The 23615-nt window shown below is 47.0% G+C and overlaps 1 protein-coding gene and 1 long non-coding RNA gene across 3 annotated transcripts in view; one reads left to right on the top strand and one right to left on the bottom strand.

Annotated features, from left to right (window-relative positions):
• LOC147019424 (uncharacterized) overlaps positions 1-10282 on the bottom strand; it is a 93536-nt gene extending 83254 nt beyond the window's left edge. The window contains exon 1 of the long non-coding RNA XR_015061405.1: positions 10232-10282. This is a non-coding gene — a long non-coding RNA (uncharacterized LOC147019424). The remainder of the gene's footprint in view (positions 1-10231) is intronic.
• LOC147019423 (serine/threonine-protein phosphatase 2A 56 kDa regulatory subunit gamma isoform-like) overlaps positions 1-22327 on the top strand; it is a 203411-nt gene extending 181084 nt beyond the window's left edge. Inside the window, exons 13-16 of one of the 2 annotated variants that reach the window (XM_085893885.1) lie at positions 10819-10920; positions 13727-13799; positions 14029-14145; positions 19654-22327. In XM_085893885.1, coding sequence (XP_085750011.1) covers positions 10819-10920; positions 13727-13799; positions 14029-14145; positions 19654-19785 — 424 coding nt within the window. In that variant the 3' untranslated portion in view covers positions 19786-22327. Of the gene's footprint in view, positions 1-10818; positions 10921-13708; positions 13800-14028; positions 14146-19653 lie in introns of both variants that reach the window. The other variant, XM_085893884.1, reaches the window with a different exon arrangement.
• The last annotated feature ends 1288 nt before the right edge of the window (positions 22328-23615 follow it).

Here is a 23615-nt window from a genome sequence, read left to right as displayed (position 1 = left end):
ACGATTTGGACGTAATTCTGCTGCAGCCGATGCCAAGAAGAGGGCCCGAATGACAGAGACAGAAGATTTGAAAACACTGCGTCTTCTCCAAAATAAAAATCGCAATGAATCTGCCCAAGCAGCAGAGTCTCCGGAAAGCAAAGCTCACCGTCTTGAAGATCAGCATGCATGTACTGCATCTACCCGAGCAACAGAGTCTGCTGAAACGAACGCTCGCCAGCTTGAAGATCAGCATATTCGAACCACTTTGCCAAAGAGAGCACGATGCTGCCAATAGGCCAGCACTGACTTATGACCCAAATGATCTCCATGTTAAAGCAAACATTGGGTCAATGGACTACTCTGCTGCCACTGTGGTGCAAAAAAAATTCAAGGTAGAAAGGCCTGGCATTTGCTGCTCAGGAGGCAAGGTTATCCTGCAGCCATTCCCTCCACTCCCTCAAATCCTTCAAGAGCTCTTTTCAGGAGAAGGCCCCATGAGCAAGACCTTCCTGTCCAATATCCGCGAGTACAATGGCTGCTTCTCAATGACCAGCTTCGGCCACAAGGATGCCTCTGTGCAGGGATGGAACCCAAGATTCAAGGCCAGGTGTTTCACTGCATCCGCAGCCTCTTACCGCCACAGGAAGGCCAGCCCAAGTTCCTCCAGGTGTATTTCCTCGACAGCTTCGCACAGCAGACTGAAATCAGGGGCCAGAGCAGGCGCCTAAATCAACAGCTTCTCGGGAACTTGACCGAGTGGTTCCAAGACAACAACCACTACGTCCAACAGCTCAAGACCGCCAAAGACATCATAGAAAAGGACAATACTGAAGAACGGAAGATCGTGATCAGAGAGGACGAGAGGCCCCGGGGTCAAAATGAACGGCGATACAGCGCCCAGACAGCAGCGGAGGTGGCCATCCTCATGGACAATGAACCAATGGAAAATCGCAACATCGTCATTCGCCTGAAGGACAGCGCCCTCAAAAGTATATCTGAGCTCCACGCAGCCTATGGCCCACTACAGTATCCACTCTTCTTCCCTTACGGCACAGATGGTTACCATATCTACATCGCCGGCAGGAATGGACGCAAGGTGACAACAGCAATTCTACAGCTGTCACATCATGGTAAGGGATGGCAACTACCTTCTGCAAGGTGCGCGCCTCTTCCAACAATACCAGCTAGATGCCTACTGGAAGATTGAGACTGAGAGACTTCAGTTCTTGCACCATGAACAAAAGGCTCTCAGAGCAGACAGCTACATCAGCCAAAGAGACTCCATCCTGGCTATTGATGGCGACCCTCAGCAAGTCGGCCAAAGAGTAGTCCTTCCGGCCACCTACACTGGCGGTCCACGTCACATGCATGAGAGACAGAGTGATGCCATGGCATATGTCCGAAGGATGGGCCGGGCTGACTTCATCACCATGACATGTTATCCGCAATGGCCAGAAATCGCGGACAACCTCCTGCCGGGTCAACAAGCACAGGACAGACCAGACATGGTGGCACGGGTGTTCCGCCAAAAGCACAAGAAGCTGATGGAACTGATTGTGAAGGAGGCTGCCTTTGGCAAGGTGTGCGCTTGGCTGTACAGCATCGAGTACCAGAAGCGAGGCCTGCCTACATCCTCACCTGGCAAGACCCACAGTACAAAACTAGAGGGGGAGCACTCGGTAGAGTGCAAAACCTCCACCGCCAATACTTCTGGGTCACTTAAGTGAACCTGATATCCTATTCATTGTAGGTCAAAACGGATCAGACTCTACTGAAACACGATTGAATAAACTAAACTAGATCGACGCGCATGTAGAAATGGCAAAAAAAAAAAAATCGAAATTTTTTTGAAAAAAACTTGCAAAATTTTTTTTTTCTCTCACAACTTTTTTTGGGGGTTGGAAATCACTTAAAACATGTAGAAATGCAAAAAAAAATTCTAATATTTTTCAAATAAAATCGATTTTTTTTTTGGACCAAGTCCAAAATCTAATGGCATGATCCTTGGACCATACCTAATCCCCCCACCAAGTTTCGTCGAAATCCGTCCAGGAGTTTTTTCCGTAATACTGTTCACAAACAAACAAACAGACAGGGGTGAAAACAGTAACCTCCATCCATCTTCGATAGCGGAGGTTAATCAGACCAGAAGCGATCGACTTGGTCATTGCAGCTGAGATTCCCGACAAGGACAAAGACCCACAGCTTCACAAATTGGTGCTGTCCCACATGATCCATGGCCCTTGCGGAGCAATCAACATGAACTCGCCCTGTATGGTGGACCAGCAATGCACCAAACATTTTCCCAAGACATTCCTTCAGTGCACAGAACAAGGCATAGACAGCTATCCCAAGTACCGACGCCGCTAGCCGGAAGATGGTGGACACACAGGCAACATCAAGATGCTACAGCCAAGTAAATGTATCAATCAAGAAGTTACCAACCAGTAGGTTGTCCCGTACAACCCACTCCTACTGCAGGAATTTAATTGCCACATCAACGTGGAACTCTGCAGCAGCATAAACTCCATCAAGTATGTACTCAAGTTTGTCACGAAGGGAACAGACCAGGCAGTTTTTGAGCTGCAGCGAATGCATCACAACAATGAGCAACAGACCGACCAGCCGAGAGTGGTGGACGAGATCGCCCTGTTCCAAAATGCGAGGTACGTGGGCAGCTCTGAGGCAGCCTGGCGCATATTCTGGAGCACCCAACGCATGACCACTTTCCAGTGCACCTCCAGAACGGACAGAGTAATATTCACCGAAGCCAACGCAATGAACATAGCTCAAGGGCCACCCCCAGCCACCACCCTTACTGCCTTCTTTGAACTGTACAACAATGATATATTCACCAAAACTCTCGAATACGCTGATGTCTCTGAGGACTACACTTGGAACCGAAGCACAAAGAAGTGGATACGGCACAAGAGAGGTATCCCATTAGACGAAAACGACCCACGAAATGAGATCTGGCGGGCTCCAGCAATCGGCCGCATCTACACCGTCAGTCCAAGGACAGGAGAATGCTACTTCCTGCGAATGCTCCTCAATGAAGTGACCAGTCCGACATCCTTTGAAAATCTGAGGACCGTCATCAACCAAGTCTGCGATACATTCCAAGAGGCCTGCCATATGAGAGGACTTCTGGAGGATGACCAGCACCTGCGCCTGGCCATGGAGGAGGCCACAGTCACCCATTCTCCAGCCAACATGCGAAGGCTCTTGGCGATCATCCTCACAGCCTGTGTCCCCAGCAACCCAAATGACCTATGGACACAGTTCCACAATCACCTCTCAGAGGACTTCCTCCACCAACACAGGTGCTGCATGAACAATGCAGAGGTAGACGACAATGACGACATTTACAACCAAGCCCTCTGCTGTCTCGAAGACAAGGTCGCTCTGATTGATGGCCAACCTCTACAAGTCTATGGCCTCCCTGCACCACAGCATGACACAAACGAGAGGCTTTCCCGAGAATACCAGAGGGAAGTGAGCTATGATCTAGAAGACATGGGGGCGTAGGCAGAAAACCTCCAAACCAATCTTACAGACGATCAGCGCACAGTCTACAACACGTTCCTCGAGATTATGCAACAGACCGATAACCCTAATAACAGCCACCAAGGCAACATCATGTTCTTGGATGCCCCAGGTGGCATGGGCAAAACGTATCTGATCAATCTCATCCTTGCTAAGATCAGGTCCCAAGGCGAGATTGTGCTGGCAACAGCCTCAAGTAGAATAGCCGCCACTCTCCTCCAAGGTGGCCGAACAATACACAGCACCTGTAAGGTGCGCACGATATGCACAGTATGGACCAGACAACGTACAAAATCACCCGCAGCTCAGCCATGTCTAAAGTCCTGAAGGACACATCAGCCATTATCGTAGACGAAGCACCCATGACCCACAAATCAGTATACGAGGCGATTGACCGCACTCTTCAACATATCACCAGCATCAACAGACCAATGGGTGGCATCCCCACTCTCCTTTGTGGCAACTTCAGGCAAATCCTGCCGGTAGTGAAAAATGGGACAAGGGCTAACATTGTCAACATCCCCCTCAAGCAATCCCACAGATGGACTCATGTCAAAATCATGAAGCTCACCACCAACATGAGGGCGCTCACCTTAGTAACGACACTGCAGCTGCTGACTTTGCACACCTGCTTCTGGACATTGGAGAAGGTCGACTCCCTCTCGCTGCTGAGCCTGACACAATCAACATACAACCTACACTTGGAAAGTGTGTTGTCAGACTGGAAGAACTCAAGGCGGAGGTCTACCAAAACTTGGCAGCCAACTACAATAGGCCGGAGTGGTTAGCATAACGGGCCATCGTCTCTCCACTTAACACCAATGTCAACCACCTCAACACTTGGCTCATGAATGAGTTCCCCGGAGAAGACAAACAGGACAAGTCGGTGGACAGTGCCATGAGCGAGGAGGAAGCCGTGACCTACCCTGTGGAGTTCCTCAACTCCCTCGAGCTGACAGGCATGCCACCACACCTACTTAAACTGAAGGTTGGCTCCCCCATCATGGTACTAATGTCCCTGGAGCCACCAAAAACCACCAATGGCACCCGGTGCACAGTCACAAGACTGCACGAGAACGTGATCGAGGCAACCATCTCCTGCGGCCCTTACAAAAGTCAAGTTGTCCTCATCCCAAGGATACCACTGATGCCTTCTGATGCTGAACTGCCATTCCTGTTCTGCATGCTACAGTTCCCCAGGCTACAGTTCCCCATTAAGCCTTGCTTTGCCATGACGATGAACAAGTCACAGGGCCAGACTTTCAAGGCCATAGGAGTTGACCTCTCCGCAAGCTGCTTCTCCCATGGAATGTTTTATGTGGCAGCATCTCGCACTGGCAACTCTGCAAACCTCAGCATCATGGCTCCCAACAATCAGACCAGAAATGCAGTGTATCAAGAAGCACTGCAATAATCACAAGAGAAATTGAGTCTGTTTTAAAATGCAGGATAACATCAACGGTCAGTATACTCCAATTACCCATTCAACTTGAAATGAAGTTTCTCATTGCTTATTAACCCCCAAAGTGCGCAATTATGTCGCTCTTTATCGCACATTTATGTCACCCTCGCACTTGAGGGGTTTAAGTGGTTAACCCCGCAGCGCAGCGTGGGTACCCCAGCTAGTTGTTTCTTATTATCAGAATCCGAAAAAATTTCGAAGATCGGAACACAAACGGCGGAGGAGATAGATTTTGAAAATGGACGATTTTGCAACTTTGGAGTGGCCTTGACCTTGACCTTCAATCATGTCAAAAGTCAAACCGTCGTGCATCACTCATTGACCACTACCTACATAGCAAGTTTCATCAAGATCGGGCGAATTTTTTTTGACCGTATCACATTGACGATTTTTCCAATTTTGAAGACACGTGACTCGATAACCAGGACGAATTTCAAAAAAGTGGCCTGACCAAATTTAGATATTGTTCCATATTATCAGAATCCGAAGGAATTTCGAAGATCGGATCATAAACGGCGGAGGAGATCGATTTGGAAAATGGACGAATTCGCAACTTTGGAGTGACCTTGACGTTGACCTTGACCTTCAATCGGGTCAAAGGTCATACCGTCGTACACCCCTCATCGACATCTACCCACATACCAAATATCAAGAAAATCAGAAGAAACAAAATGGGGACGTACGGACGGACTGACATCGAGACTAGTTTTATTAGGTCATTTCGTTAGAGATGACCTAAAAATATCAGAGGAGAGGAAGGTGGGGACATGAGAGAGACAGAGACACAGAGACACAGAGAGACAGAGAGAGAGAAAGAAAGAAAGAGAGAGAGACAAAGAGACAAAGAGAGAAAGAGAGACAGAGACAGAGATTATAAGTATCCATGAGTGGGGCACCGGTGGGAAAACCACGGGCAGAGAAATATATGACATTTGGACTGGGGCCCTATTCATATCTGATGCTTCACTCATGAGAGGAGGGATTCTGGCAGATGTGACGTCTAGTTTAACAGCACACACATGCAAAGGTGGGAGGGGGGAGAGAGGTGGGTGGGAGGGGGGAGAGAGGTGGGTGGGAGGGGGGAGAGAGGTGGGAGGGAGGATCGTGCCCAGGGGAGAGGAGAGAGGTAGGCAGGTGAGGAGTAGAGGAAGACGTGGAGTGACTTTTACTTCTGCCTTGACTTAAGAGGGGGGAGAACCTGCCTTGATTGACTTTCATCAAATACACTTCACAAATTAAGAATTCCTTGTATAACCAAACATTATTCATAAATATTGGATTCCATTGTTGGTCCGCATATTCAATTTATTACGTACAAAGTTTTTCGAAGTATTGTTTCAACACCGAGCTTTAAAAGAGTTATCACTCACCTGAAATAGACACTTAATATATACCCCGGGAACATGAAAAAAAAATACAATTCGACAACAGTAAACCCGAACTTCAGTTTTCCCTTGCAGAAAACCCTACCTTCGCACTGAGCTACTTCCCCTCTCTTCTTCACTACTCCCCTCCAACACTTGATCTTCAACTTCCCCTCACTCCGCTCCTCACCCTCCCCTCATTACTCCCCGCCTCTCCCTTCCTCCACACCATGTCCAGCCACATGCATTCAAAACAGCGTCACAACCAATTCTCGAGCAGGGAACCCTCCGCTCACTCGACGACTCCCCCTCCCCTCCCTCTACTACTCCGCCTCGTTCTACTACTCCCCCTCCCCTCCTCGCTCTACTACTCCTCCTCCCCTCCCTCTACTACTCCTCTCGCTCTACTACTCTCCCTACCCTCTTCTCGCTCTACTACTCCCCCTCCCCTCTCTACGACTCCCCTCCCTCGCTCTACTACTCCCCTCCCCTCCCCTCGCTCTACTACTCCACCTCCCCTCCCCTCCCTCTTCTACACCTCCCCTCCTCTCCCTCTCCTCCTCCTCCCTCCCCTCCTCCTCCCTCCTCCTCTTCTCCCCCTCCCTCCCCTCCCTCCCTCCTTCCCTCCCCTCCTCTCCTCCCTCCCCTCCTCCCTCCCCTCCTCCCCCTCCACTACTCCCCTCCCCTCCACTACTACTCCCCTCCCTCCCCTACTCCCCTCCCCTCCCCTCGCTCTACTACTCCCCTCCCCTCCCTCTACTACCCCTACCCTCCCCTCCCTCTACTACCCCTACCCTCTCCTCGCTCTACTACTCCCCCTCCTCTCGCTCTACTACTCCCCCTACCCTCCCCTCGCTCTACTACTCCCCCTCCCCTCTCTACGACTCCCCCTCGTTCTACTACTCCCCCTCCCCTCCCCTCGCTCTACTACTCCTCCTCCCTCCCTCTACTACTCCTCTCGCTCTACAATCCCCCTACCCTCCCTCGCTATACTACTCCCCTCCCCTCTCTACGACTCCCCTCCCTCCCCTCGCTCCACTACTACCCCTCCCTCGCTCCACTACTACCCCTCCCTCGCTCCACTACTACCCCTCCCTCCACTACTACCCCTCCCCTCGCTCTACTACTCCCCCTCCCCTCGCTCTACTACTCCTCCCCTCTCTTCTCCCTCTCCTCCTCCCCTTCCTCTCCCTCTCTCCTCCCTCCTCCTCCCTCCTCCCTCCTTCCCTTCTTTCTCCCCTCCCTCCCCTCCTCTCCCTCCCTCCCTCCTTCCCTCCCCTCCTCTCCTCCCTTCCTCCCTCCCTCCCTCCCTCCTCCTCCCTCCCCTCCTCCTCCTCCCTCCTCCTCCTCTCCCCTCCCTCCTCCTTTCTTCTCCCCCTCCCTCCCTCCTCCTCTCCCTCCCTCCCTCCTCTCCTCCTCTCTCCTCCCTCCTCCCCCTCCACTACTCCCCTCCCCCTCCACTACTCCCCTCCCCCTCCACTACTCCCCTCCCCCTCCACTACTCCCCTCGCTCTACTACTCCCCCTCCCCTCCCTACTCCCCTCTCCTCCCCTACTCCCCCTCTCCTCCCCTACTCCCCTCTCCTCCCCTCGCTCTACTACTCCCCCTCCCTCGCTCTACTACTCCCCCTCCCTCTCTACGACTCCCCTCGTTCTACTACTCCCCTCCCCTCCCTCGCTCTACTACCTCCCTCCCTCCCTCTACTACTCCTCTCGCTCTACTACTCCCCCTACCCTCCCTCGCTATACTACTCCCCTCCCCTCTCTACGACTCCCTCCCTCCTCGCTCCACTACTACCCCTCCCCTCGCTCCACTACTACCCCTCCCCTCGCTCTACTACTCCCCTCCCTCCCCTCGCTCTACTACTCCACCTCCTCCTCCTCTCCTCTCTCCTCCTCCTCCCTCCTCCTCCTCCCTCCTTCCTCTTTTCTCCCCTCCCTCCCCTCCTCTCCTTCCCTCCCTCCCTCCCTCCCCTCCTCTCCTCCTCTCCTCCCTCCCCTCCTCTCTCCCCTCCTCCCTCTCCCCCTCCCTCCTCCTCTTCTCCCTCCCTCCTCCTCTTCTCCCCTCCCTCCTCCTCTTCTCCCTCCCTCCCTCCTTCCCTTCTCCCTCCCTCCCCTCCTTCCCTCCCCTCCTCTCCTCCTCTCCTCCCTCCCCTCCTCTCTCCCTCCTCCTCCTCCTCTCTCCCTCCTCCCCCTCCACTACTCCCCTCCCCCTCCACTACTCCCTCGCTCTACTACTCCCTCCCTCCCCTACTCCCCCTCTCCTCCCCTCGCTCTACTACTCCCCTCCCCTCCCTCTACTACCCCTACCCTCCCCTCCCTCTACTACCCCTACCCTCCCTCGCTCTACTACCCCCCTCCCCTCGCTCTACTACCCCCCTCCCTCGCTCCACTACTACCCCTCCCCTCGCTCTACTACTCCCCCTCCCCCTCCCTCCCCCTCCCTCTTCTACACCTCCCCCTCCTCTCCCTCTCCCTCCCCTCCCTCCCTCCTCCTCCCTCCCCCTCCTCCCTCTCCCCTCCCCCTCCTCCCTCCCCTCCCCTCTCCTCCCTCCTCCCTCCCTCCCCCTCCTCCTCCTCCCCCTCCTCCCCTCCTCCCTCCTCCCTCCCTTCCTCCTCCCTCCTCTCTCTCCCCTCCTCCCTCCTCTCTCCCTCCTCTCTCTCCCTCCTCTCTCCTCCCTCCTTCCCTTCCTCTCTCTCCTCCCCTCCCTTCCTCCCCTCCTTCCTCCCCTCCCTTCCTTCCCTCCTCCCCTCCCTTCCTTCCCTTCCCTTCCTCCCTCCCTTCCTCCTCCTTCCCTCCTTCCCTTCCCTTCCTCCCTCCTTCCTTCCCTCTCCTTCCCTTCCCTCCCTCCCTCCTCCCTTCCCTTCCCTCCCTTTCCTTCCTCCCTTCCTTCTCCTCCCTTCCTCCTTCCCTTCCCCTTCTCCCTTCCCTTCTCTCTCCTTCCCTCCCTTCCCTCTTCCTCCTCCCTTCTTCCTCCCTTCCTCTCCCTCTCCCTCCTCCTCTCTTCCCTCCCTCTCCCTCCTCCTCCCTCTCTCTCTCCTCCCTTCCTCCTCCTCCCTTCTCTCCCTCCTCTCTCTCTCTCTCCTCCCCTCTCTCTCTCCCTCTCCCTCTCCTCCCTCCTTCTCTCTCCTCCCCCTCTCCCTCCCCTCCTCTCTCCTCCTTCCTCTCCCCTCTCCTCTCTCTCCCTCCTCCCTTCTCTCCTCCCCTCCTCTCCTCCCCTCTCCCTCCTCTCTCCCCTCTCCCCTCCCCTCCCTTCTCCCTCTCCCCTCCTCTCTCCCTCCCTCCTCTCTCCTCCCTCCCCTCCCCTCCCCTCCTCTCTCTCTCTCCTCCCTCCTCCTCTCCTCCCTCCTCCCCCTCCTCTCCTCCCTCCCCCTCCCCTCCCCCTCCTCTCCTCCCTCCCCCTCCCCTCCCCCTCCTCTCCCTCCTCCCTCCTCCCCTCCTCCTCTCCTCCCTCCCTCTCCCACCCCCCCTCCCCTCTCCTCCCCTCCCTCTCCTCCTCCCTCCTCCCCCCCTCATATCACGTCTGACCAGATATTCAAAACGGCTATTAGAATGCGGTTGTATAAAAACACCAATATTCATCCAATTTTTCTCATCTTTTGCTGCAATTAAACCATGAACCATCTTAACGAGTACAAACACTGAAATCAGAAGGTAAATTAGAGTTAAGATAATATAACCGTGAGGGAGTCTGAATAGACTGTATATTACAGGCCTTAATTTCACTTAAAATGGATTTTTTGTTTCAAAACGATAATTTTCTTCCCGTTTTTTGCATCAGAAACTTGTACCATTTTAATGACTACAAAAAATGAAATCAGATATCGAATTCGAGTTAAGATACATCCGTGAGAGAGCAAGAAAGTGCGAGACTCACAAAACAGGCTTGAAGGAACAAACAAAATGGCGGCGAATTCATTTTGAAGCCCCTCCCTGAATGAGAGAGGCCCCGCCCTGAATGCGAGAAGCTCCGCCCTGAATGAAAGAGGAATGCGAGAGGCCCCGCCCTGAATGCGAGAAGCCCCGCCCTGATATTGACAAGCCTCTCCCCAAACGAATGGACAGACAGACTAGCGCAGATTATATACAAGACGAGCAACATTATGTCCAAGTCGATCAAATGCTTTTGAAACTTCAGTCACTGTCCCTTTATGTTTGTCTTATTTGCCTTTATTTAACCTGATATTATTTTGGCTCTCTAAACTTGTTTCCTCTACATGTTAGCTTTATAATTATCGAAGTAAGAGATCAACTTCTGCTTTCCAAAGATTTCCACGAGTCACAAGTTTTAAAAACCAACAAAGAACCAGCCTGTTGTTTGCAGCTAGCACTCTTGTTTCTTGACTTTGTACCTTGTGCTATCAAGCAATCCTCCATTGATGTTTTGCACTTCTATTCATTGTTTGTGTTTTTTTCTATGAGCTAAAAATAATGCCAGTAATGTCTTTTGTTTCCTCAACGTAGAACCATCCACGGCCTTATCTACAACGCACTGAAGTTGTTCATGGAGATGAATCAGAAACTGTTCGATGAATGCACACAGCAATACAAGGCTGAGCGGCATCAGTGAGTTTCCTCATTAGTCTCGCCCCGAAGAGGATTACATTTCAGTTGCTATAATTACGAGATTATAATTACAATGCCAATGTCTATCTGTATGTGTGTGTGTCTGCGTCTATATCGTTTCGCTTTAAAAATGGTTTTCTCTGCAACCACATGTCTGATCGATGCCAAATGTTAAACATAGGATGGACTTCCCAACCAGAATATTTTATTGCTATGACATCAAAGGTCACAGGGCATGGCAGCCATATTGGATTAAAGTGAAATTCTTGCACATCATTTTCTCCAAAACCACTCAATGTAAAAAATTGAAACTTGGCATCTGTCATCAACCCCCCATTGGGTGTATAGGGTGATAACGATGACATCATCGAAGAAGTGGTTTTCCAGCCACAATTGGTTGAATTGAAATTCTTTCCGAAAAATCTGAAACTTCATATCTCTGATATATCACCCGATGTGAGAGAAGAATTAAAATTGTGAATTTCATAACCCATGCCAAGAAACTATGTTACATAATAGGGTGCATTTATGATACTTACGGGTATATGGGCCAGAATAGTAGCGTGATCAGTTAACGATGGTGTTTTTGTTCAGAAAGAATGCGCTTGGCGAGACTTTGCACTCGACGAGTGTCGTTGTAGTTACCTCCGCCACTGAAGGTGGATGGGGGTTGTTTTCGCCTCTGTCTGTCTGTTTGTGAGTTGGCGGAAATTTTTTTTCGCAAAGTATGTTGGTCTATAGCGTTTGTCTGTCTGTCTGTGCTTGTGTTTGTCACCATTTTTGGCCACAATTTTCAAGCAATCGTTCGGAATTTTTTTGTGTGTATGTGTGTAGGTGACCGGTCCTGAACAGCAACGCTTAATTTTGGTGAAGATCCGAATCCGGATCGGGATCCCGATCTGAGAATCTTTTGAGTGATAATTCACTATTTAGAGATGGGGCCAAAAATGATATATAGCACAATATCTCAAAAGGTTTGGATGGAGTTGGATGAAACTTGGTGGACACGTTGGGTGTGTGATGAGGACGAATTGATTCGATTTTGATGAAGATCAGATTCCAGATCCGAGAATTTTTTAAACTGATTCTTCACCATTGATAGATCAGGCCAAAAACACGATGCAGCACAACGTCTCAAAAGGTTATGGATAGATTCCGCAGAAACTTTGTGGATAGGTTGGGTGTGTGACAAGGATGAATTGATTCAATTTTGATGAAGATTCAAATCCGGATCCGGATACGAGAATTTTTTAAGTGGTTCTTCACCATTGAGAGATGGGGCCAAAAACTATGTATAATATGATATCTCAAAAAGTTGTGAAGGAGTTATGACAAAACTAGGTGGATGAGTTGGTTTGGTGACAAGAACAAGCCGATTCGATTTTGGTTAAGATCCGGATTGAGATCCGACCTACCAGTGGGATACAAAACGTAAACTAATCAGCCTAGCAGAGGTATGCACTCAACCGAGTATCCTCGTTTACCGAAGCAATGGCTACCTTCATGTAGCCAACTGTAAAGCTTCGCAGAATTTATGTGCACACCTACTGAAGCTTCTGTTTCTGTTTCCACATGTTTTATGAAAAATTGGTTGATATCAAACAAACTGCAAAAATAAAAATATCGGGAGTGCTTTAATATATTTAAATCCATCCATCCACTGGGACCATACTCTGCACAGAGCGTTGGTGCTGCCGAAGCAATCTCCTTGGCTATTGGGCACAATCCTGGACGCGTCGCCACTCCGACACAGATATAATTAATGAACATAAAAATACTATTCGGCCTCTGATTATGTTGTGAGCATGTTATTAAAATGTATTGGCAAGTAACATCATCTCTGAAGCATGTCGTAACTGTGCTTCAGTGGATGCATCGTAGAACTGTCTCACTTGCAGAATCGTTCCACGTGTATGTACATTGATAATTCACAGGGCTCACTCAATGATTATTTAGCATTTCATGAACAGTGAAGCTGCCGTGTGTGCGGCGGGGCCCGTGTGTGCGGCGGGGCCCGTGTGTGTGGCGGGGGCCATGCATACGATGGGGGCCGTGCATATGTCGAGGTCTGATTTGATGTGCCTGATTCACTGAGGATTTAGAATTGCGGAAGCTAACAAAAAAAAAAACGGTCACAAAATTGAAATGCTTGTCACTTAAGAGTTGTAAATGCATTTGGGGCTTTATTTCAAGCGTATCAAATTGTACACAACATTGCTAAATGAGAGTGGCTTTTATTTCACCACTTGTACATGATTGGTTCTAGGTGGGGGATTTTCACGGATGAAATGGCATAAAAAAATTCAAAATGATTTTTAATAATTATTTGGATTTCAAAATAGTATTAGCAGGTGAACAATGATTGGGGAACTTGTCTCTGGTGCTGATTATTCATAAATTTGGGTACATGACTGCTTGTGAAGAGGTCCTGTAAAGATGTATGCCTGGTGTTGGCTTAATGGTTTGGGTGGCAGGCTTTGGATCCCAGGGTCCTGAGTTCAAATCGCACTCAGCTGTTGAATTAATACCAGGTGGGGTTAACTCGGCCTGTCATCCTTCCGAGGTCGGCAAAATGAGTGCCAGCTTGCTGGTATCCTGTGTTGGAGTGGTGACCCATCCAGGATTGTGCCCAATAGCCAAGGAGACTGCTTAAGCAGCACCAACACTCTGCACAGAGTATGGTCCCACTCTCCTCCTCATGTAAAGATGTCTGCCTGGGATTCCCAAAAATCAACACCGTAAGTCAGGAATTCGCGAATCCCGACCATTTGGCATTCACTTGTTCCAGTGATGCACTTTCCCACAGAGAGAAGCAGAAGTTGCGTGATAGGGAGGATGCTTGGAACAAAGTGGACAGTCTGGCGAAGTCCAACCCTGAGGTGGGTCACTTTTTACGAAATATTTTCATCTTGTATTTGTATGTTTTGATTGTCTGACATGATTATTTCATTTTGTTGTAACCTTTGAGCTTAGTAATAAGTACAGAAATACTAAAGTGACCTCCCTGGATTATTTATTTTTAAGTACCCTATTTTATTTATTTTTATTCACTTCCCCACCCCTTGCCCCACCCCCTCCCTCTCCTTCCCTCCACAATGTTTTCATCAGTATCAGATATTCTTGGAGCAGGAGGTAAATGGAACTGTGGTTTCAATGGACACAGACACACCATCTTCTGAGGACATCGTCTTGCTCAAGACGGTTGTGGAGACAGCAGTCACACATGTAAGGACGGATGGGTGGATGTGCTTGATTTGAGTGACTGACTGTAAAATGATCTGCTGTGAAACTATAAAACATTCCCAGGTTGGCATATTGTATAACATTCACATTTTAAGATCTGCTTGCTGTGGATCTTTGTCACTTATCCTGGATTATCCAGAAGAAGAAAAAAAATTAACATTTCTTTCACCATTAGCAGCAGCAGCACACTTCATGTTATGTTTTTAAAGTGTTAGTTTTCCTCTTTTTTACCAAAATTAAAAATAAATTCTTTATGTTGAGGTCAGGGTTCATAGAATAGTTGAATACAGTTTCTCCATGATCCTTACACCCTGTAAGGAAAATAATAATGGTGGGTATAGAGTCAACATACTTTTTGAGTCAGAGAGGGACCGGCAGATTGAGGACATAATAGTATATCAGCATATGGCAAAGATGTTCTTAATGGACACAGGGTGCAGGAAATTAACAGGAGTTGAAGAACTCGTGGGTATGACTGGGTGATGTGGAAAATAACTCAATTTCTACACGATTGATAAGCATACAAAAGGGAATCTTTGATTTCGTATACACGGAGGAAGAACATTCAATGATTTGATGAAGCATTAAAATGATCTTCACTAACAAGAAGCCCAAAGCAATCCCTATTATACTTGTTTGACATCCAAATCATTGGAGGGTGAGACATTTGGCAATTCAACGATGGGAAGGGCTGATAGGCACAAGGCGAAAGTTTGCAGTGTTAACCTTGAAGAAAGGATAATAACAAGATTGGGGAGAAAAGGCAGAGAGAGAGGTTGGAGAGATACATGAGATCATCACTTTGAACATGCATTCTCAAAACACCCAGCCTGTTTCGATACAGTGAGCAAGACCTTTTCCGTAGTAAGATACAATTCTACTTTACTTGTATATTCATTTATATCACTATGGAGGTAAAAAGACTGTCGGGGAAAAGGGAAATTTTACTGACGGGCAAGTCGCCTCCGCCACCGAAGGTGAAGGAGGTTATGTTTTCACCCCTTAATGTCTGTCTGTTTGTCTGTTTGTGTACAGGATATCTCAAAAAGTTGTGAACGGATCCCGATGAAATTTTGTGGACAGGTTGGGTGTGTCGCAAAGAAGAATTGATTCGATTTTGGTGAAGATCCGAATCCGAATGTGGATACGAGATTTATTTAATTTTTAAAGTGATTCTTCACCATTGAGAGATGGGGCTCAAAACCGATATAGTACTGGTATAGCATGATATTTCAATCACGTATTGAGCCCGATATGTTCTCGTGGATCAGGTATTACGTGGCGGAGGTATGCGCTCTACAGAGTACCCTTCTAGTTTTATACTGTGTTCAATTAAAAGCACCAAATGTTATTTTTCTTCCACAGTGATGACACAAGATTGTAGTCGTGAATTGCTGGATTATTAAAATCACATGAGGACAAGCTCATGGAAGCAATTCCACGAGTGAGAAAAAAAGGAGAACAAAGAAATAATCTTCAGAAGAAAGCTAAGACTTTGAAAGAGGAATGAAGTACCGATTTCTATATATATTGTGCTTTCTGGGAGAACTGTGGATGGTGGAAGGGACTTGAAAAGGCATACAGAGCAAAACTGACTTATTAGTGGTAAAAGGATCTCTTTACCACAAACCTAGCCTTGTGTTGGCTTAGCGGTTAGGGTGGTGGATTGGGATCCTAGGGTCCTGAGTTCAAACCCCATTGGCCACTGAATTAACACCAGGGGGTGACTCAGCCTGTCATCCTTCCAAGGTCAGCAAAATGAGCACCAGTCTACTGGTAATAGGGGCACTGCATCAGCGGCATAGCTGCTCCCCTAACCAATGATGCAACCAGCAGCCAAAAAGACAGCACACGATGAGAACCACAAACCTGCCAGGTGTGAATGAAATGCATACTCTGTGGATTGATATCTCATATTGAGATACCATTGAATCTGATGGCTCTGGTTGGTCTCCACCACCTCCAGATGGAAAAATCAGAAACCGTTGGATGAAACCAAAGTAGCGAGTGATCCTCCAATCCACTTCATGTGTTTTTTGTGTCGTATGTCATACTTCAAACATTTTGTACATCGTGATGAGTTTGGAAACAGCCAAGAAACAGCAAAGCAAGAAACAGAAACTAACAGCTCGGTTGGCTTAATGGCTGGAGTGGTGGGCTTGGTATCCTATGGTCGTGAGTCCAAATCCTGCTTGGCAGTTGAATTAATACCAGGTGGGGTTGACTCAGCCTGTCATCCTCCTGAAGTCAGCAAAATGAATACCAGCAAAAAAAATTGTTTATGAGCTTTTAAAAGTCAGGCGAAAATGTAAAGTATTTTTAATGAAAGACTACGATTTTCTTTCCTCTGCATAATATGAGAATTAATGAACCTTCATTGGACGGTGTGTATTGGACCGCTGCCACGATCGTTGCACTCAAAACATGCATTACCTCGCTTGTGGTGTAATCAAAATGTACGTTTCTTTCCTCAAAACGGTACCTTTATTTTATGATAAAAGACTCCTTGTTCAGTCTTGAGATATACAGTCATGCGCCACTTTACGACGTTTCAGTCAACGACGGACCGCATATACGAAATACAAAATCACCGTTTCAATTTTCATTTCAAGGAAATCACCGTTCAAACTGACCCAATGTTGACCTAATATCCTAAAACACCCCAATTTTCACCCTAACTAACCCGTTTTTTGCACGTTTGCCTTCTAGCAAGTAAATTACCTTTGAATTAAATAATTCCGCGAATAAATCGTTGTTGTTACAGTAGAAATTAAAACACAAGTTGATTTTTAGTGAAGCTTTTTATGTTGTTAAAACATTCGCACTGTTCCACAAATATATCGCACAACTAACAGATGCTCGATTCTTCATTTGTAAATTATAACATCGATGCAATGATCATTTATAAAATCCAAATGCTATTTATTCACCTTTCTATAATCGATGTGAGAGGAGATGGTAAGCAGCCCCTAACAACACACATGCCCGTCATGAACAGCGCAAAGATAAAACGAACGCGTCTTCTGTCTATCTTGGATGTGGGACAGTTGGACAAGATGTGGAGGTGGAAGACAGTGATATTGATGATCCTGACCCTGTATCGGCCTCGGGCCTAGGCTAATGTGTGTGTTTGTATCTTAGTTTTTAACAAAAAAGTTTAAAAAGTTAAAAAATAAATACGTAAATATTTTTGTACAACTGTACATACAATGTGTTTGGTGTTTTCGGGTTAGGGTTATTACAAGAAGAAAGAAAAAAAATTCTACATTTAGTGTAGCCTAAGTGTCCAGTGTTGATAAAATCTAGAGTGGTGTACAATAATGTCCTCAGCCTTCACATTCACTCATCACTCACCCATCCAGAGCAACTTCCAGTCCTGTAAGCTCCATTCATGGTAAGTGCCCTATGCAGGTGAACCATTTTTTATCTTTTATACCGTATTTTTACTGTACCTTTTCAATGTTTAGATACACAAATACTGACCATTATGTTACAATTGCCAACAGTATTCAGGACAGTAACATGCTGTACAGCAGTTTTTCTCAACCTTTTTTGTCCCACGCCCCACTTTGATTTTCAAAAAAAATCGTACGCCCCACCATGATTGGAGACACTACATGACTACAGTATATACTGCATATGTATTCAAAAGGCTTTATTAAAACTTTATTGCAAATTTTATTCATTTGCTACTCACTTCAATGAGAGCCCTGCCCTTGACGCTAGCTGCAGATTTGTTTGATTCGAGGAACCAATTTTGTCAGTTTCAGCTTTAAATCACCACGTTTCGTGATTTCCAGTCGATTTCTCTGAGCTTGCAGCAAATCGGTAACAACACTAAATCCACATTCGACTAAATAAGATGATGGAAAATTTATCAATACTTCCCTTGCCAAAGTAGTCTAGTTTGGGTATTTCTTTTTGCTCTCCTCAAACAGCCACATCATGGTTCCTTTGATATTGAAAAGAGTTTTCACAGACTCATCTTGTTGCAACTCACATAACTCCTCTTGGTATTGCTCTGGTACTTCAGATAAATCCACCAGAAAGGGCCGAGTCAACCAAGAAGGGAACTCATAGCAAAGCTATGAAAGCGATCATAAATTGATTCATTAATTCTGAATCCTCATGCCCCACCAAAATATTGCCACGCCCCACCGGTGGGGCATGCACCCCACCTTGAGAAACACTGCTGTACAGGTTTGTAGCCTTTGAGCAATTGGTTATACCATATAGCCGAGGTGTGTAGTAGCTATACCATCTTGGTTTCTGTAAGTACACTCCATGATGTTCACACAATGACGACATCGCTTAACGACGCATTTCTCAGAACGTATCCCCGTCGTTAAGTGGCGCATGACTGTACATGAGGCCTCCATAAACATACTGAGCGCATGTGAAGCGAGAAATATGGCCACGATTTCTGGGTGGCGGAGGGGAAGGCGTGGCCTAGCTAAAAGGCTATGCTTGTGACATTTGTGGACAGGAGGAAAAGCATGGCCTGCAGAATGGGCAGCGCTTATGACCCTGATGGCTTTGGTTGGTCTCACCCACAGACACGAAACAGCTCTCAGCTACCCCTCCCCCCCCAACACACACACACACACACACACACACACACACACACACACACACACACACACACACACACACACACACACACACACACACACATTGATGCAATGCAGTATACAAGATATGATTTGTTGGGCATGATAAAATAATTATTGCTCTGAAACCGAATAACCTATCATTACTGAACTTTGCAGTTATGATCCTCTACCCTTGCTGTATACATTTTATTTAACAATGACGTCATCAGTCACGTGGTTTAGCAGCCCCATTGGGTTCACGGAAAGTAAATAAAAAATTATATTTTGGAAACTGCTTTAGCTATCAATTTGAAACTTTGAAATCATCATCCACTACCCTTGCTCCATGTAATGTGATGTGATTCATATTGATTCATTAAGCATTGATTCGTTCATTAATTCATTCATATTGAATCTCGGTCCGATCCACACTCGGGTATTTAGGACAAACCTCGTCTAATTTCCGGCAAACTTAGGGTCTTTCGGCCATTGGTATAGCAAGAAACCGTTTCGGTTTGTATTACTACAACCACTAAGGACGCATCGACTCGGCATACTTGTGGAAAATCAAAAATTATTCGCCGTTTGAGTTCAATCGTACTGCGATGTAACCCGGAGACAGTACAAATGTGTTTGTTTGTGGTTTTTTTTGATTTGTTGAAATCCTGAAAGAAGTACAAGTGTATTTGTTTTGGATTTTTGTTTTTTGTTTTGTTTGTTTGTTTTAATCCCGCTCTCATCAGAAGTCCTACTTCCTTGCTGTGACACTTTTATACATTTTATATACACTTGTTCAAATGTAATTGCTGTGTTGTAAAAAAAATCATAAATCCTTTCATCTCTATGCCTGATCCTAAAATGAAGAGGTCATTTTTCTATCCTTTCTGTCAACTTGTAGCCCAAGGTGGAGCCAAAGAAGGTGCTGATGCGACGGAAGTCTGAGCTGCCCCAGGATATGTACACAATGAAGGCCTTGGAGGCACACCGTCGTGCCGAGGAGTTCCTTTCAACGTCCCCTGAGACAATGTGAAAATCGTCTTGGCAACTTCAATTTGCGTTACTTCATTCATCCTCTCACTCTAGCTTTTCCCTTGCCTCCCACTCTCATTGCCATTCACCTTTCTCATGTCGTCATCAAAGCATTGGTGTTCGGAGTTGACTTTTGGAAGCTCGGTGTAGGAAAGTGGAACCTTCCATTTGCTCGACTTAAACCGTGGGCTATGCCAAGGAACCTTGACATCTTACCCTGACAAACTTTGTTGCAGTCTGGGAGTTGCTGCATTAGCTAATTTTATCCCAGTGCATCCTTTGCAATCATAATGTGCAATTAAACCAATAAGCGAAGGGCGTAATTTTCTGCAGATTACATTTTTTAACATTTACTCAAAATTAAATCTTCTGATGTGCATTGTTCTCACAGGAATTAGGTTGTTCACAGTTGGGAAGAGTGCAACGAGTAAGGGGAAATAGATACTGGAGTGCTGCGGTTGGTTCTTATTAATTAGTTTTTTTCTGATTCCATTGTATCTGCACTGATTTGTGATTTGTTCTGGTTCAATTGTCAGGCCTCGCAAGACAAAGGTCAGAAGTGCAGCTGCGTGCAAATTGCAAAGCAGCTTTTGGGGAGCCTTTGAAGCCTCCTCTGGCATGGAGAGGTTTTATCTTTCTCACTATCTGTCTCTCTCTGTCTCTCACCTTTTGGGGGCAATAGCTCTCTCTGCTAGACACCCACTACCACTCTGCCACTTGCTGATCAAATCAACTTTGCTATCATTTCAGGCTCGAGTGTACAACGTGAAGATTCCACTTGGAGAAATAAAGTGTAGGACGAATTAAATGATGGTAATGTAAAACTATGATGAATATTATACTGTAGCTAAACATGGGTGGATCTTTCCACTGCACTGGTGCAGTCAGAAAGCTTGTGAACTCTTAAAGGGTAGTGCAGCCGTCCAAGACCCTGACACCTCACCAATGACACCTTTTCATCGTCCACACTGCTCATGCACTTGTATAGCGAAGCATTCTATGTTGTAGTCACCTGAGAAACAGCTGCCATTTAACATGCCCCATGTTGCAGGTGTTTCATTTTCCTTCATCATATTTAGGTGTGTGCTTGTATTTTGTTTCAAGAACTTGATGTAAACGTTTTTTGGTGAGATGGCCACCGATAAGGGAAGGACCTGGTCCCCAGCCATCCCCAAACAGCTGCACCCACACGGTGTCATGTTTTTTGTGCGGGAGGACTGTGCAGAAGGATGTGACATTCTGTGCCCTGTCTCCATGTGCAGAAACATAACTTTCTCTCTCACATCTACCAAGTCGTAGCTCGGCGTAAATGATGAATTGGAGTCGGCAGGTTACAATATTGGCCTTGGCTTGAAAATGATTATACCAGCTGGTGTTCTCTCTCCGACGATGGTTTGACAGTGTTGGCTTTTATTTAAAAATGAAAACAATTTTATTGAGGAAAGTTATTGTTGAGTTTTAGTTTTTAAGCTTCTAAATAGATCAAATACTTGGTGTTTGTTTTCAAAAGGTGTTGACTGGGCCCCACGAACCCCTTCCCCACACACTCTTCATCTTGGTGTGCTAATTTTAACTCTACCAGCCTTTACTCATTGCCTTGCACACTCCGAGTCACTACTTACTCAGCCACTGTTAACCTCAGCCAGAGTTATACCAGCACGTTCATGTCAGCCGGTTTTCAACCTGCCTTTTGATCTGCTCTCTTGGGCTCTACACGGATCAGCAAAATCCATTCTATTGGACGAACCAAGCTTCAATCTGATTCGATGATGAAAACGTGTCTGATACTCTGTCTCTGTCTCTGTCTCTGTCTCTGTCTCCCTGTCTGTCTGTCTGTCTCTCTGTCTCTGTCTCTGTCTCTGTCTCTGTCTCTGTCTCTGTCTCTGTCTCTGTCTCTGTCTCTCTCTCTCTCTCTCTCTCTCTCTCTCTCTCTCTCTCTCTCTCTCTCTCTCTCTCTCTCTCTCTCTCTCTCTCTCTCTCTCTCTCTCTCTCTCTCTCTCTCTCTCTCTCGAACCATGTCTGACATCCTCTCTCTCTCGAACCGTGTCTGACATCCTCTCTCTCTCTCTCGAACCGTGTCTGACATCCTCTCTCTCTCTCTCGAACCGTGTCTGACATCCTCTCTCTCGAACCGTGTCTGACATCCCGGACCATTGACCGTCTTGTTACAAGCTGAATGAATACATTTTGTCACTTCGTGTGTCGTATGTAAGGTGCTGCTCGCAAACTGCCGCACCACTGAAATGTAATGTTCGAGTGTGCTATTTATCACTTTTAGTTTCTTTTTTAATCGTTTTCACTGCAAGTACTCCACCCATGAATCATACAAAAAGCAGTCAGTCATCCAGGAGTCCCCCATCCCTTCTTTTTCTTTTTGCTGCCATGCCAAACCATTACCCTTGTTTCTTCCTTCCCCTCCTTTACTGTATATAACCTTGAACCACGTTTACTCCTCGCATAGCACAAAATCAACTTGGATACTTTCCGATTTTGCACTGTCGGCGTATGTACAAAGATCCTTAGTAAAGCAATATTGCACACTCGCCGTCGCTCAGTTTTCATTCTTTGGGTGAATTGTATGTTGTAGGTGTCTTCAGTGTTAGTCGACTGAAAATGTAGTTGTGGTGTGGTTGAAGGCATCTTTGGGGGGTTAGGTGGGGGGTACCCAGGTGCTTGATATGTCTCTTGTCCTCAGTTCAAATGCTCCTACGGCCTCCCCCACTTTGTTCTGAGCGGTGACAAAAAATGGTTCAGGCCCTTTCGATTAAAAAAAGGCCTTGATGTAAGCAACTGTGGTTTCACAAGGGTTCAGGCCCTTTCGTGTCTTTCATCATTGCTCGTGTAAAAGAGTCTCTTGCTTTGCTGGTCAAATGAATTATCTATGCGGAATTATAAAAGGAGTCGTGTGTGTCCGTCCATGGTGTGGCCGGGTTCCACCCATGGGTTGGGCAGTTCGTCTGACCTCACCCATAATTTCTCTACGATGGCCGCCATGCCCTCCCTATAAGTTTTCCCTTCAGTGTAAAACGACCAAAGCGACAGTTAAAAGGATTCGGAGCCAACAGGCATCACGGGCCTTGTGAAGATAGGTCATAACGATCAAGGCAACAATGTGTTGTTTATACACTGCCCAAATAACTGTGGCATTCTCTCAACCAGTGCTTTCACTGCAGAGGTGATGCAAGTTGTTGCAATTATTTCTGACTATTTTCTATTTAAATTTTGAGTTGCACAAGTGACCGACTTCTGTGAAGTCGGTGATAGCATGACAGGGGAGTAGAAAGCGTTAATTATGCCGCTGTTTCTATGTGGGAACACCTATTTTGCTTTTATGAGTGGGAGGAGTGGGGGTGGGCGAGAGTAAATGTGGGACAGATTTGGAAGTGGGTGGTTGAGGCTTTGTGGAGGCAGAGGGGTTTGAAAGCTTGAAGTGGGGAGGAGATTGATGCCTTCGGGTTGGGAGGGAGGGGAGGACTTGTGGCTGGGGAGTGTGGGGAAGAGTAATGATGGGACAGACTTGGGAGGTTGAGGCTTTGGTGGGAGTTGGGCAGGGGATGGTTGAGTTGTCAGAATTACACGTGTAAACTTATGGGGTAAACGTGTGTGTGTCACTGTTAGGGGGTGACCCAATCACCTGATGGGTAATGTCCTAGTCTGATTGATATTAATCAATGATCTTGACTTTTCTTTCACCAAACATCTCGATTCTCAACGTACTGGAAGTGGTCATTCAAGAATACTTCTTTACTTCTTCTTCAATGGCAAAATGGAGGCACCAGCTGCTGTTCACTCATTCGTCTGGAACAACACTCTGCCTGCAAAGTGTTCCTG

This window comes from Eptatretus burgeri, chromosome 9 (genome assembly GCF_056783735.1).
Source record: "Eptatretus burgeri isolate ZD-2024b chromosome 9, Ebu_testis_v1, whole genome shotgun sequence".
NCBI lineage: Eukaryota > Metazoa > Chordata > Myxini > Myxiniformes > Myxinidae > Eptatretus > Eptatretus burgeri.
This window is presented reverse-complemented; position numbering and strand designations above follow the sequence as displayed.